Genomic DNA, 13,998 nt, shown 5'->3' on the forward strand with positions numbered 1-13,998 from the left:
TCTTTCCAGGTAGAACAACCTCTGCTTCTTTAACTGCTCCTTACAGGACTGGGTTTCCAGATTTCTCACCAGCCTGATCTGTCTCTACTGTACTCCTTCCATTTTTTCTGGATTCTCCTGAAAATGTACTTTCCAGAAATAAACTCAACCCTCCAGGTGTGGCATCAGTAGCCAGGAACAGGCAAGTACAGGTCAGGAGTATCACCTCCCTGATTTTAGACATGATACTGCTATTAATGTAACCTACTTAAGGTCTCATGAGATAATTAAATATCAGCTTTGTTGATAAAATAGCAAACCTCATGGATGGTGGGGAGGGCATTTATAGGGCTGGCTACTCACCTGTGTCCCCATTGAGGGGACCTAGTTCCTGTGGCTCTGGTCTGGGGGGCTGATCTGGTTTTTGGCGCCTCTGGAAGAAATGAGACAACATTGAGGTGAAGGTAGAGGGTAGGAGGTCGATGTGAGGATGGATGCTGTAGCTGGATCCTTCCAAAGGCAAGACAGGACTGACGTCCAGCTATACCAGACCTTGCCTTGGATCCAGTTACTTAGGCTCCCTCCCTCACTAGCCAAAGGCAGCCCTCCCTCTGTGGGGAAGGGGTTCCCAGAGCAGGATTTCTCATCATTGCCATGGAAACCCTCAGTGGGGAGTTTGATACTGGTTGACCTCTCCTTAGATTTTTGTGGTTTGTGCCACCAACCATGAGGCCCTCCCTGCCCACCTCTTCCTTCTTCCAGCTCTTGGCCAGACCTTTTGCTATTACCCTCACCCCAGTTATAGCTGAAACTTCCCAACCTCTAGTTCAGAGACAATTACCCTTTCCTCTCAGGACCTATGGTTACCACAACTTCCTTCCAAGGAAGTTGATCCTTCCCTGTATTCGGGGCAAAGCATCAGAAGTCCAAGCCATGGGGGCACCTGGGTGGCTCAGTTGGTTAGGTGTCTGCCTTCGGCTCAGGTCATGATCCCAGGGTCCTGGGATCGAGCCCCACATTGGGCTCCCTGCTCAGCGGAGAGCCTGCTTCTCCCTCTCCCTCTGCTCCCCTGCCCTGGCTCTCTTGCTCACTCTCTAGCTCAAGTAAATAAATAAAATATTAAAAAAAAGAAGAAGAAGTCCAAGCCATGGGGGGAGGGGGGTGCCTGGGTGGCTCAGTCAGTTAAGCACCCGACTCTTGATTTCAGCTCAGGTCATGATCTCAGGGTTATGAGATAAGAGTCCCATGTTGGGCTCTGCGTTCTCAGGGGTCCACGCTGGGTGTGGAGCCTGCTTAAGATTCTCTCTCTCTCCCTCTGCCCTTCCTCCCTCTCTCCCTCTCTAAAAAAAAAGAAAAAAGAGAGAGACACTTAAAAAAATAAGTCAGCCTGTGGAAAGGCTATGAAAATGTTCAATTAACTGTACTTTTTACTATAGTCACAGATTTTTAAAAGTATATTATTGCATAAAATTATTAACAATTTCCTGAACTCAAGAATGATTGAAATGCTGCTGGAAAGCATACTTCTGGCTGGGGAAGGAACGTAAGTCAAGGGAAGGCTTCTACAACCTTCTGCTCCTGCCCCCCAGTGCCCGGCACAGAGCCCAGTGCAGCGTGAGCCCCTGGCAAATGGAACAAGACATGGCGCCTCCCCCCGGCCCTCAGTGGCTGGGCATCCCTGACAACTGAGTTCTCCCTCCACCCTGGGAAGACTCGGCTCTCCCCGCCCAGGGCAGAGGGGATGCCTGACCCAGGCACATGTCAGGGAAGCTGTCCAAGCCAAGAATCTGGGGAAGTGACAGGAGCCAGAGTCTCTACCCTGGGCTGTCAGAAGGACGGAGATCAGGGGTTGTCTCATCCCCGTCGCCACCACTGGTTATGCTAATCCGGGGATGCTTTCGTGGGACTGAGAATTCCTGGATTCCAGTCCCCGCTCTCCTACAAAGCTCGACAAATCTCTCCCCTCCTCTGGGCTCCTGTTCCCTCCTTTGCCGAGTAGAGTCAAGAAGGGCTTAGTGGACCCCCGTGGTCTTCCAGCTCTGAGCCTCTGACCTCAGCTCCTCTCAGTAGCACTGACAGGCAGGGTTATTACAGCGAGGAAACCCAGGGAGGTAAGACACGGTGACACTGTGCCTTATTGGCAGACTCAACATTAGAACCAGGTCTCAGAACATTAGAGACTGGAGCAGTGGGGTTAAGAACGTCGGGATTCTAGGGGTGCCCGGGTGGCTCAGTCGGTTAAGCGTCCAGCTCTTGGTTTCGGCTCAGGTCATGATCTCGGGGTTGTGGGATTGAGCCCCACGTCAGGCTCTGGGCTCAGCACGGAGACTGCTTCTCTCCCTCTGCCCCTCCCCCCCATCTCTAGCTCTAAAATCAATCAATCAATGAAAACTTAAAAAAGAAAAAAAAAGAACTCTGGGATTCTAGAATCACCCATACCAGGATTCAAATCCTAAATCTAACACTGTGTGAATGCATGGCCTCTCCAAGCCTTGGTTTCCTCATGAGATTGTTTTAAGGATTAGATGGGATAATGCACCTATAATGTCTGGCATATTCTGAGAGCTCAAACATTGCCTGAGTTTATTACTTTCTGTTTGAAAAGCAGGGCAAGAACAAAGGCCCTACAGTGCTTTGGTAGATCTCCCTCAGACTGGCCTGAAGTAAGATCATAAAGCTCATGAAAAACTGTCTTCTGCTAAACAACCACCACAGAAAGGTGAAAAACTTTCCTCCACTAACAGCTTCCAGACCGCAGGCAGGATGGGACCCTGCGCTTGAGTCCCCAGATCCTGACAAAATCACTCCCAGGACTACGGCTTCCCGTGACATTCAAAACTTAGCACAGGGCGCCTGGGTGGTTCAGTTGGTTAAGTGTCTGCCTTCGGCTCGGTCACGGTCCCAGGGTCCTGAGATTGAGCCCCGAATCGGGCTCCTTGCTCCGCAGGGAGTCTGCTTCTCCCTCTCCCTGCCACTCCCCCTGCTTGTGCTCTCTCTCTGTCAAATAAATAAATAAATAAACTGAGGGAAAAAAAAGACTTATCACAGTCTGTCCTCAGGCGAGGATCCTCCTCTTCCTCCCTGTTTCCTTAATAAATATTTGTAAACATCTTCCTCCAATTACAGTAGTAGTAATAATAGATCTATTTATTCATAATTGGAACATTACATATACTTCCTTATGTTTTATTTTTTCAAATACATTATGAGCTCTTACTACATGGCATTAAATCTTCTGTAGATATGTTAATTTTAATGACTCAAATATTACATCCTTGTGAATGAATTCAATCATTAAATAATCTGCGTGAATACTTCAGTTATTTCCATTTCTTAATTTCCAAATTATGCTTTCACTGATCACTTACTGATTTATATGTATTTTTACACATCTGAAACTACTGATTCTGGCCTCCAGAAAGGTTCTACCAATGAACACACCCACTGTTGGCGCACGAGAAGGCCAGTTTCACGGCAACCTTGCCAACACGGAATAGTATCACTTTTAAAAGAACAATTGGCAAATTTGCTGGGCCCAAACCAAACAAGCCTATTGTACTCCTGGCCCCAGTAGGCGCATCCCTGTGTTCGAGACCATCCCAAGGCACTCATCCCAGCATGACGCACCCTCCACAGTTCCTCAGGCTTCCAGGCTGAGCTCACGTCCCGTTTCTCCTCTGTCCCTCCCCAGCGCTGAGTTAGTCCCTGGCAGCTCTGTGCCCGGGTGCCTGTTCGGACACCCATGTGAGGACCTACCTGGTTACCTGTGCTTTTCCAGCTAGGCCAAGGGGCTCCTTGACGACAGGGACCATGTTTGAAACCTGCTTTGAATTTGTCCCAGCATCTGTTATGATGCCCAGAACACTATTTCTAGGAGTGTGGTCTCTGGGTCTCCTGTATTATTAGAAGCACCTGGAATGCTTGCTTAACACAGCCCCGGGCCCAGTTCTAGACCCACAGAATCCGAGGGTGGTAGATGTGCCGGGAAGCCCCAATCTGCCGATCTATGCAGGCAGCTCTGTTGCTCACAAGAGCCTGAGGATACATAGCCCAGAGCTGAGTAGGAATTGATAAGCAACTACGACATGGAAAATCCCCAGGTTGGGGCTCAGGCAGCTCCCTCCTCAGAGGCTACGGAGCAGAGTTCACCCCGCAGTGGGAGAGGACAGGAGCTGGGAGGGGGACATAAGAATTTCCCCTTCCAAAAGCAGAGTGGGGAGGCCCAGGGCTGGGGTGGGGCATCCGGATTGAGCTCTGGAAGAGGGGGAGCGGGGTCAGTGGGGTTTCCTGAGAACAGAAACTGGGAGAAGAGAGCGAGGGGGGTAGCTGACAGCACAGGACGTAGGGAGAACCCAGGACTGGGGGAGACACCCGGAGACCCGGATTCCAGCTTTCCTATGAGACTTGAGGCGAGTCCCTTGCCCGCGCTGGACCTGTTTCTTTATCTGCCACGCGTCAGGGTTGGAACAGGGGTTCCGTTCAGTTCTTCTGATTCCAGGACAGCCCTTCCACTACGGAGGCCGGAAACAGGGCCCTTGTATCTTGGTAACACACACAGTTCTGGGGCCCAGCTCCTTGTTGTCAAGCAGACCAGAGCCCGCTTTGGGTTCAACCTGGAGCAAACCTGGTCTGCAGCAGGATGCGGCTGCCAAATACAGGCGCGGAGTCCGGGTAACATGGGAGGACAGTGGCCAGAGCTGTGGAGGAGCCAGAGGAGCTCACGTCGGGTCCAGTGAGACCCCCAGAATATGCTTGCATTTTGAAGGGTAAATTGACAAACTGGAAGGCATCCAAAGGGAGCTGACAACATGTGGAAGGAGGCCCAAAACCAAATTATAGGAGGTACTGCTAACAACAGTTGGTCAGCCTCGAGAACAGGCAAGAAAACCTGGCCACTGCCTTCAGATCTCTGCGGGACTGTCATGACGCAGAAGCTGTGTGGTCCACAGCCTTGGAGGGCAGGCTTGTGGCTAAGGGCTAGAAGTTTCAGTTCAACATGAAGAAGAATTTCAGAACTGTCCCAGACAGAGATAAGCTGCCTGACTAGAGGTGGGGGTTTGGTGGTGGTAGTGAGATCTCCATCACTGGTAGCAGGCAAGAAGAGGCAAACTTCATTCTGCAGGTTGGACGGAGTGATCACAGAGGACCTTCAACTCCAACAGTCTATATAATTCTATAAAGTATCCTTGGTGTGGAGCAAGTAAAGCCCTCTGGTAAGCCTAAAGTGCAGGTGGAGAGTGAAAGCCACCAGCATGAACACGGCCTCGGAGGGCTCTGTTGAGTATTCTCCAGGTTGTAGTACTTTGGGGTGAATTTCCATAGTCCTGTACTGAAGCCTTTGGGGCAGAATCCTCAACTTCCCTCAAATTGTGAGCTGCACCAGGCAAGGGTGAATAAGGCAGAAGCAGCTCACATGGAAGCTGCTCGGTTATTCCTTATGTTGGTGCCCTTGTTAGGATGGAAGCCAAGAGCAGCCCTGAGGATGGCTCAGCCTTTCCTGACCACACTTGGTCTCACCTCGCCGGAAGAACCATCGCTCCACGCTTTCCATGGGCCTTCGGGCTTTGTGTATTGCTGATTGAGTGGTATCATCTATGTCATTATTCCTGCTTCGCTTAGAGAATTCAGTAATCAAAGGACCCTCAGGAGTTCCCTAGCTCCTTTCCTGTCCCCTGGCTTCCCTTGGCCACAGAGTCCTATCACTCCCATTCTGGCTGAGGGATGCTTCCTGGGATCCAGCAGGCAGGGCTGGAAGGGCCCCTGGAGACAGTTTATTCCAATCCCCACCTCCTATTTCTAGATGGAGAAACTGAAGCCCAGAAGTGGGATGGACAATACTTGTCAGAGGCCACAAAGCAGGGGAACAAGTGCCCTCACGAGAATCCAGGGCCTGGAGGCCCTTCCATTTCCTTTCCTTTATGCATACACCAGATTGATCCCAGTAGCTGAAGTTTAGGGGACAGACGATTCTGGGCCTCACGGGACTCAGGTCACAGCCCTCTGCAGTATCAGAGCTGCCTTTCCGGCATCTGGACTCAGCGTGGGTGGGGCCCCGCACCAGTAGTTTCAGAATCTTAACAACCACAGGCAGAGCCTATTGGCTGAGGGTAGAGGCAGGAAGGAGGTGGGGGTGGAGGCCCAAAGGGCCCCCTCCAGAAGGCAGAGGAAAGGCAGGGCCTAAATATTCAGGGCTGTTGAGAAATATTAGCGTTCACACCCAAATCACAGAGGCTCCGATGGAAGATCCCCATAAACACAGGTCTCAGCTTCCCTATCTCTAAGATGGACGGACAGAAGTATTTTGGCAAAGTAATGCCTGAATCTGATTTCATTTTCACATGCCAGGGACACTGAAGATTTAGTTCATCTCATTCACACTACAGAGTGTGGCGTCAGCATCGCCCACTGCCTGCCCGGGATGGATAAGCGTGGCTATGAGATCAGGGTGGCCTAACGGTGGGAGGGCCAGCCTGCACCACTCGGCTGCGCTGGGGGCACCGCCCATTCTCAGAACACCTGTGATGCCCCCAGCGCACCCCACTCAGGGGCGGATGTGGTCTCTAGCGCTTCTATCTGATCGACTGAGGAATGAGATCTTAGAGGAGGACAGAACCACTTCCCTCTTCAGCGCCTACTGAGCCGGGCCATGGCAGACTGTTGGGGGGCCCTGGAGCACCGGGCCCAGCCTCGTGCACAGATGGAGAGGCTGAGGCCTAGAGAAAGGCTTTCCGATATGCAATATTCCTTGTCCTTCTCCCCAGAGCCCACGTTTCCCTGTCCCCCACCAGCTTCCCAGGATGTCTGCCAGTTCTAGTCTCTTCCGAGGGCTTGGAGCTGGCAAAAGCACTCAGCACCACCTCTGGCATTCGGGTCAGCCTGGGACCCTGAAGGAGCCGGACAGGAAATGATAGCAGCAGCCGGGGCAGAGGAAGAGGCATGCTGAGGGCACAGATAATATGCCAGACAGCCACCGGTCTCCCCAGCGCAATGGCAAACTCCCACATGGGGGTCTAGAGTCGAAATCCCAGCTTGCCACTTGCTGTGTGACCTTGGGAAAGCACCCAGCCCTCTGGGCTTCTGTTTTCTCTTCTCTATGGCATGGAGTTGGGCAATGAGATACATCAGGGTCTTTCTAGTGTTGACATGCTTCGGATGTAGAAGAAGGGGCAGGGTGAGGTCATCCTGCCCCCACCATCCTGTATCAATCCTGTTACACTCGTGTGCTCGGGGTGGAGCAGGGCAGGCGATCTACACATGGCTGTCAACCCCTGCATGAAGAGAGCTTCTCCAGAGGACAAGAAAAGAGGCGCCCTTGCTCAGGAGGGCCCGGATAGGTGTCCTGAGCCCTTCACACCACCCTCTGTTCTCGAGCAGCCCCTATGGGGAGGACATGCCCGGAGCAGAGGGTGACAGGGAGTCAGTGGCTACCCGCCCCCCCAGGTTATAGGCAGCATGCCCCACCACCCCGCAATTGCCCTGCTAGCAGAGAGACACCCACTCGCGAGGACAGCAGCACCTCCCCAGGGTGCTCAGGGCATAGTTGCTTGTAAGAGGGAAACACTGGAAACCAGCCTCATGTCTGTGGTGGGGACTGGCTCGATACACTAAGGTACATAACACCACGGAAGGTCACTCATAAGTCTAAACAATGAAGTACATTTTACATACAGGGTTGGGAAGGCATTTGGTAGAATACCAGCATGCAAAATAAACTATTTTCCTTGGTACATCAATGCACACAAAAGAACAGAGATAAGTAGCTAGAATAGCGCCGACTGATGGCACTTGTCATTTCTAGAGAAAGGACTAAGATTCTTGTAGCCGAGGACGGGGAGCTTTAGTGTTACCCGAATTCTTAGAATTTTTTAAACAGTGATGTAGTCAAGTTTTCTTTGCGTGCAAAGACATTAACAAGAAGAAGAAATACCTCTCTTGAAACCTACAAGCAGCCAAGGCAGTCATTTTACAGATGGGGACGTCCAGGCCCAGGGAGAAAACCTCCTGGCTCAGACCCCCAGCAAGTTAGGGGAAGAGGCAGGAGTCAGACCACGGTTGACTCCCAGGGCGGTGCTTTCTTCCACGGATGCTGTGGCTGGTGGCTGAAAGCCTCTGGGCCTTGTCCAAGCACCTCATTGCTTGCCACTCTCCCTACTCTTCTTGGGGAACCAAGGGTCCAAATGGGAGGCTTTGGGTTTTGGCTGCCCACCTTGATCGATGGTGGAGGGTGAGAGCGGGGGTCATTAACCTGAAGATATAGAAGTTTCCCAGGGCTGCTCTAAATTACCACAGAGTTGGAACCCTAAAACAAATTTATTCTCTCACAGTTCTGGAGGCTAGAAGTCCAAAATCAAGGTGTCGGGAGAGTTGGTTCCTTCTGGAGGTTCTGGGAGAATCTGTTCGATCCCTCTCTCCTAGCTTCTGGTGGGTGCCACAATCCTTGGTGTTTCTTGGCTTGTGTTTCTGCAGCCCTCCGATCTCTGCTTCTGCTATCCCATAGCCTTCTCTCTGTCCAAATTTTCCTGTTCTTATGAGGACAACAGTCATTGGAATAAGGCCCACCCTAATCCAGTAGGACCTCATCTTAACTGGATTCCATCTCCAAAAAACCTATTTCAAATAAGGTCACATTCATAGGTTCTGGGTGTACCTGAGTTTTGGGGGGGTGCTCACTGTTCACCCCGGTACAGATAACTTTCCTAATCTAATGTCAGGGCTACATCCTTAAGGAATGGGCAGCGGGTAGGGTTGTATGGAGCTGCGGAGAAATGGCAAGGAGGTCTACGAGGTTCCTCGTATACTTGGTGAAAGAAGAACTCCACCACTGGGGGAGAGGGAGAAGTGGAATTAGGTCAGGTTGTACATCACTTACCTGGGGGAAAGCATGGACGTGGGATGGATGTTTTATGTATTGTAAGGTGTTTGGCCTAGATGTTCTGGAAGATTCAGGTTTGAAAATAAAGTGACAAGATAAATGATTTTTAGGGATTAAAATTCACCTGGCAAGAGAAACAGGATGACCTGTCTTCAGGTAATGGACAGATTTAGATCTACACATGCTAAAGATGGATGGATTTTTTTTTTTTTTTTCTCTTGCTCCTACTCTCTGCCCACGGCAGGCTCACAGGAGTTCCTCCTCCCCCACCTACGGGTCCTGCTCTCCCTGGTCATCCAGCAGGGCTCACAGGACTCTGAGGGTGGAGGACACTGAGGGGACAAAGGTGGGAACCCAAGTGCCCCCAAGATGTCAGAGCCAGAACTCGGGCCAACCATCAGGCTCTCCCTTTTACTGGGGGGGTGTCCCTACATTTTCCAGGTTTCTTTTTTGAACATGAATGTTCATGAATGTTATACTAAGACCCTTTAGAACTCCCTTTCCAGGCAGATTTCAGGCTGTTGTTTACTAGCTGATCTGTGACCACTGAGAGGTCAGGTGGCAGTGCCCCCCCCCCCCCCCAGGACCGTCACCATCTTGACTTACATAGCAGCCTGCTTCTGGGCAACTAATTTGAAGTTTTATCTTTTCTGCCCTCTTTACAATAAAAAAAAGACATGAAGCATGGGCCCCAAACTCAATACCGAATTGAGGCAAAAATGGAAGTCTTTAGGTGGCTGGGGACATATCCTGCCCTTGGGGGACCTACATTAGCCACCTGGGAATTCGACTACAAAGGAAAAGAACAGAATTAAAACCACACACATGTGCAGAAAACGTGTTGCCAAAGATTGCGTCTCTAAGGCGAGGATTATCAGAAGGTTTTCTAACGTCTTAGGTCACTGGGTACAGATGTCCTTTTATAGAATAGAAATCTGGCTTTCGACCTCCCAAGATTTTCAGAGTGCATGCATATGGAATCCTATATTGGCTTTAGCTATGGTGATTTTATGGGTTGGGCAAAAACCACCAGCTCAGAGGCTCCATACACACCAATGTCTCCATGATGCTTGGGGCAGAGGGCTCAGGGCCCAGGAAAGTCCTCTCAGGTTCCTTAACCATCCCACCCTCGGCAAACCAAGCTAAAAGGTCAGATTTGCCTTGTTCCTATTGACGAGGTGTCAGGAGCCTGGACTTTCCTATATACCACTCACCCCAACACAACTGTCTAGCCCCACCCCACCAACCTTCAAAACCCAGCCAAGAGGCCAGCTCTCTCAGGAGAGGCCTTCCCTCAGCCCCTCCTCTCCCCTCTGAGCTCAGAGCCACCCCTCCCTCACCCATTAGGATGAACATGCGAGGATGCTCATGAAGAATGAGGGTAGGAGTGGGGAATGCAAACAACAAAGTGTCCAAACTGGTTACATAAACCACAGAATATTAGGTGGCCATTAAAAATCATGTTTCCATGGACTATGTAACAGGAATGCCTCCAGCAAAATATTAACTAGAATATAACCACTTTAAAATATAGTCCCAGTCGTGTAAAAATAGTCACCCTCATGTATATTATATATATAGGAAAAATAGAAGGACAGTGAAATGTGCACAGAGACTATGTCTTAATGGTGATTTTTAAACTTTTTTATATTTTTCCAAGTTCTGAAATTTTGCCTCAAACATTATAATAATCAAAATTAGATTTCTTAAGCGGAATCCTAAATATTTACTAGTCCTAGGCTCACATCCCCTCTTCTAGTCTTGCCACAATGTCACCTGACCTCTGTTTGAACTCCTCCGGAGATGGGGAACTTGCTACCTCTCTTCCTCACGAGAGGTAGAATCTGGCTTCCTTTAGCTTCCCCTCACTGGCCACAATTCTGCCTTCTGGAACAACAGAGAACAAGGCTGCTCCCCACGTCCCCTTGGCAACACTTCAGAGGTTCAAAGGCAACAGCCAGGCTCCAGGCTTCATGTCCCCAACCCCAACAGCCTTCCGAGGACATTAATGTCCCCGTCTCCCACACCCCTGGTACAATCCAGGCAGTGATGTCCGTGAGGTATAATTATGTCTCCCTGGCATTACCCACATCACCTCTTATCAAAGGCATGCCACTTGCTAGTCAGTGTCTCAGGGGCTCTGCTGCATGCCTTCTTTCAACTAATCCTTAGAACAACCCTATGACCCAGGAGCGAATCTCACACCTATCTCACAGATGAGGAAACTGAAGCATGGAGAAGCCAAGCCCTTTCCACAGCTACTTAACGGAGTGCGATGGAGCCAGGACTGAAGCAGGACCTAGCACCCCGCCCGCTGTGCCCAGTGAGGAAATGAACGCATGAGCCCAGCTCTAAAGCCCACATGCTCGGCGTCCATGGTTTGTTTCAGGATTCTGTATGCCTACGCCGGGCTCTTCCGGGTCATTCACTTCTGCATCCGTCCCCCTCTCTCACCGGGCCTGCTACCTGGAAGTGCTCATGAAGGGCTCCTGAAAGCCGGACCCATTGAGAACCCGTTGCCCGAGGCCCAGCTGGGGGAGCAGCACTGAGTGGGTTCTCTGACTCTCTGCTTGGTGCTGCGGTGCCGTGGCCAGAGCCAAAGTCCTGGGGGCTGGGGAGTTCGGACCTCATACCAGGCACACACACAGGGGGTTGGCCATGAGGCACTAGGTGCCCCTCCCCACCCCTGCCCAGGGGGGCCTCTGGACTCCCCTGTCACTCCTACAGGCAAGTCCCTGGCAAATTTGTTTCCTTGGCCCCTCCCCTCTCTGTCCATCCTCCTCCCAAGTCCTCCCGGGGACATGACCACAGCACCCATGGTCTCAGTCAAGATGGGTTTAGGAAGGACCAGACAGTGCAGATGGCTCCTGAGCACCCACCTGCCAGGGATCCCCACTCAAGCATCCATCAGGATTTCAACTCATCCCAATAAGGCAGTGACTTAGCCTCAGGTTGGGTCTCCTGGCTAAGGCCACCAGGCACAGGAGACTACAGAACTCAGCAAACCCTCTAATCCTTGAACTTGGAAGGATGGCGAGGTCCCAGCAGTCAAGCCTCTGTCCCTAAGCCAGGGTAGTCCCCGCTAAAAGCTCCGGGTTCATTCCTTGCTGCCTGCCACCTCCACTTTCCACGGTGAGCCCCGTCATCCTGCACTTTCTCTGGCTCAGCCTCAGCTCCGGCTCTTTTCTCTGCCTCGACTGTAACTCCTACCAAACCGTCAACGTTCAGTCAAGGCATCCCCACACCCCGTCTTCCCCCATCCAAGGAGTCTTCCTGTCTCTCTTGAGGCTGGGTGAGATTCTGCTGCTGCTCCCCGGGCTCACCCCTAGCCTGGCTGTTGGGCCCCCATTTGTTCACTCAAACAGTTCCACAGCACCTGCTCTGTAGGAGGCTATGAGCCCCAGATGGGGGGTGCAGAAAACCAGGCTCAGGTGAACAACTCTGTCATCAACTGGCTCTATGACTTTGAACACATCACTCCTCCCTGGACCTCCGTGTCCTCACCTGTGGAGTGGCAAAGATTTGGCAGCTCAGCCTAGCTTCCAGGGCTTTTGTAAGGCCCTCGGGATGTGAAAGCTCTCTGTAAACTGCCATTCAGGGTGAGTCATTGTTGCCATGACCTAACCCTTCTCTGGTGTGAGCTCATTTTTGTACATCCCATCCTTACAGCCCTGTGTCCCCTGGGGGACTGACAGCTGGTGGGATGGCCTTGGGAGCTCAGGCCTTCCAGGGTTTGGCATCTGGATGAGAAACTGGGCAGGAGCACAGCCTGGAGAGATGGAAACAGGCGTGAACTTTAAATGAACTGGTTTATGGATCCTGCCACATGGGGGCAGGGGCCTGGCATTTCTGGGGCAGGAAGACATGCTGGACTGCCCTGAGGCAACGGAATGAAGGCTTTAATGCCAAAGGGCTTTGGAATCAATAAGAAGCCACTGGAAGCTCAGAGACAAAGAGCACCGGACTAGGGGGCCGGATACTGGGGTTCCACTCTAAGTTACTCTGTGACCTCAGTCAAGCCCCTTCCCTTCTCCAGGCCTTACCCTCTGCTCTGCGCATCAGCCCAGGTGGTACCCAGGGCCCTTTCCCACTGGGATCGTCTGTGCGGGCTTTACTTGCCCTTCACAGCTTGTGTGGAGGGGGTATCGTCCAGTTCAGGCTGTGCCAAGGACAGACAGGGACAGCTGGTAAGGCTCTTGGAAGGGCAAGGAGGCAGGGGAACCCATGCTCACTGTGGAAGGGTCAGGCCTGGAACAGGGGCCCTCTTTCGGTCTCCTTCCGCCCCTGCATAGATGGAATTCACTCTTGGCCCACTTTGCAGATGGAGACGTTAACACAGGTACAGAGAACACAGACTCTCAGACCCTTAGAAGTCATCCTGCTCATCTCCCTCCCTCTCCATGTAGAGGGAGAAACTGAGGCCCTGAGAATGGTACGGGCTTGCTTGAGGTCATGTATCATGTTCATGGCAGAGCCAGGACTGATGTCCACCTATTGCGGGCTCCACTCTGGGTCTCAAGCCAGGCTCAGCTTTCTCTGCCCACCATCCCCATCAGCCAGCCCTCGGCTTCCACGGCTGCAGGCAAGCCTCAGTTTCCCTGTTGGAGTAAGGGAAGACAGGAGAGTTTCCCGGTCAGAGCTTGGTGAGGTTTCTTGAACTAGGAATAAAGGAGGAGTAAGAGGCATTGTACTTAGGGTGAAAACTCCTCTCCCTGAACTAGCACAGGGCAGGGAAAGCTTGCCTTGGCCCCAGTAAAGCAGGAGGGGGAGAGAGAGAGAGAGATTGATTGATTGATTGATTGGAGTTTTATGAAAAATAACGACATTTGGTTGCAGTGTGGGGCCTCTCAGGGTCTCCGGAGGACTGCTCATCAAGTTTATGGGACCACCTCCTCCCACCTGGCTGAAAAGCAGGGAGTAGTAGGAAGAAGGTTTAGAACTTGAGGGTCCTTCTTTCCCCCTCTGCGCCTCGGTCGTCCCCCCGAAGGAAGTTGTCCTCTGGCTCCAGGCTCTGACCTTCTGTGCTGGTCAGAACCCAAGGGGCACCTGGTCCCACTGTCAGAAACCCGAGTAGAGTCTCCTGGGCCCTAACCCAGCTCCGAGGCCCCTCGGGGGAGGGACAGGAAGGAAAGGAAGGGCAGCAGCAG

General features: G+C 51.8%; 1 protein-coding gene across 1 annotated transcript in view; it reads right to left on the reverse strand.

The window, feature by feature from the left end:
- Window positions 1-13,388, reverse strand: part of CCDC69 (coiled-coil domain containing 69) — a 32,631-nt gene extending 19,243 nt beyond the window's left edge. Inside the window, exons 1-2 of the mRNA XM_034999480.1 lie at window positions 12,356-13,388; window positions 343-412 (exon numbers count right to left, since the gene is read on the reverse strand). Coding sequence (XP_034855371.1) covers window positions 343-412; window positions 12,356-12,445 — 160 coding nt within the window. The 5' untranslated portion in view covers window positions 12,446-13,388. The remainder of the gene's footprint in view (window positions 1-342; window positions 413-12,355) is intronic.
- Window positions 13,389-13,998: the final 610 nt, after the last annotated feature.

The sequence above is a fragment of the Mirounga leonina genome, unplaced genomic scaffold (genome assembly GCF_011800145.1).
Source record: "Mirounga leonina isolate KUSES-001 unplaced genomic scaffold, KU_Mleo_1.0 Mir_99, whole genome shotgun sequence".
NCBI lineage: Eukaryota > Metazoa > Chordata > Mammalia > Carnivora > Phocidae > Mirounga > Mirounga leonina.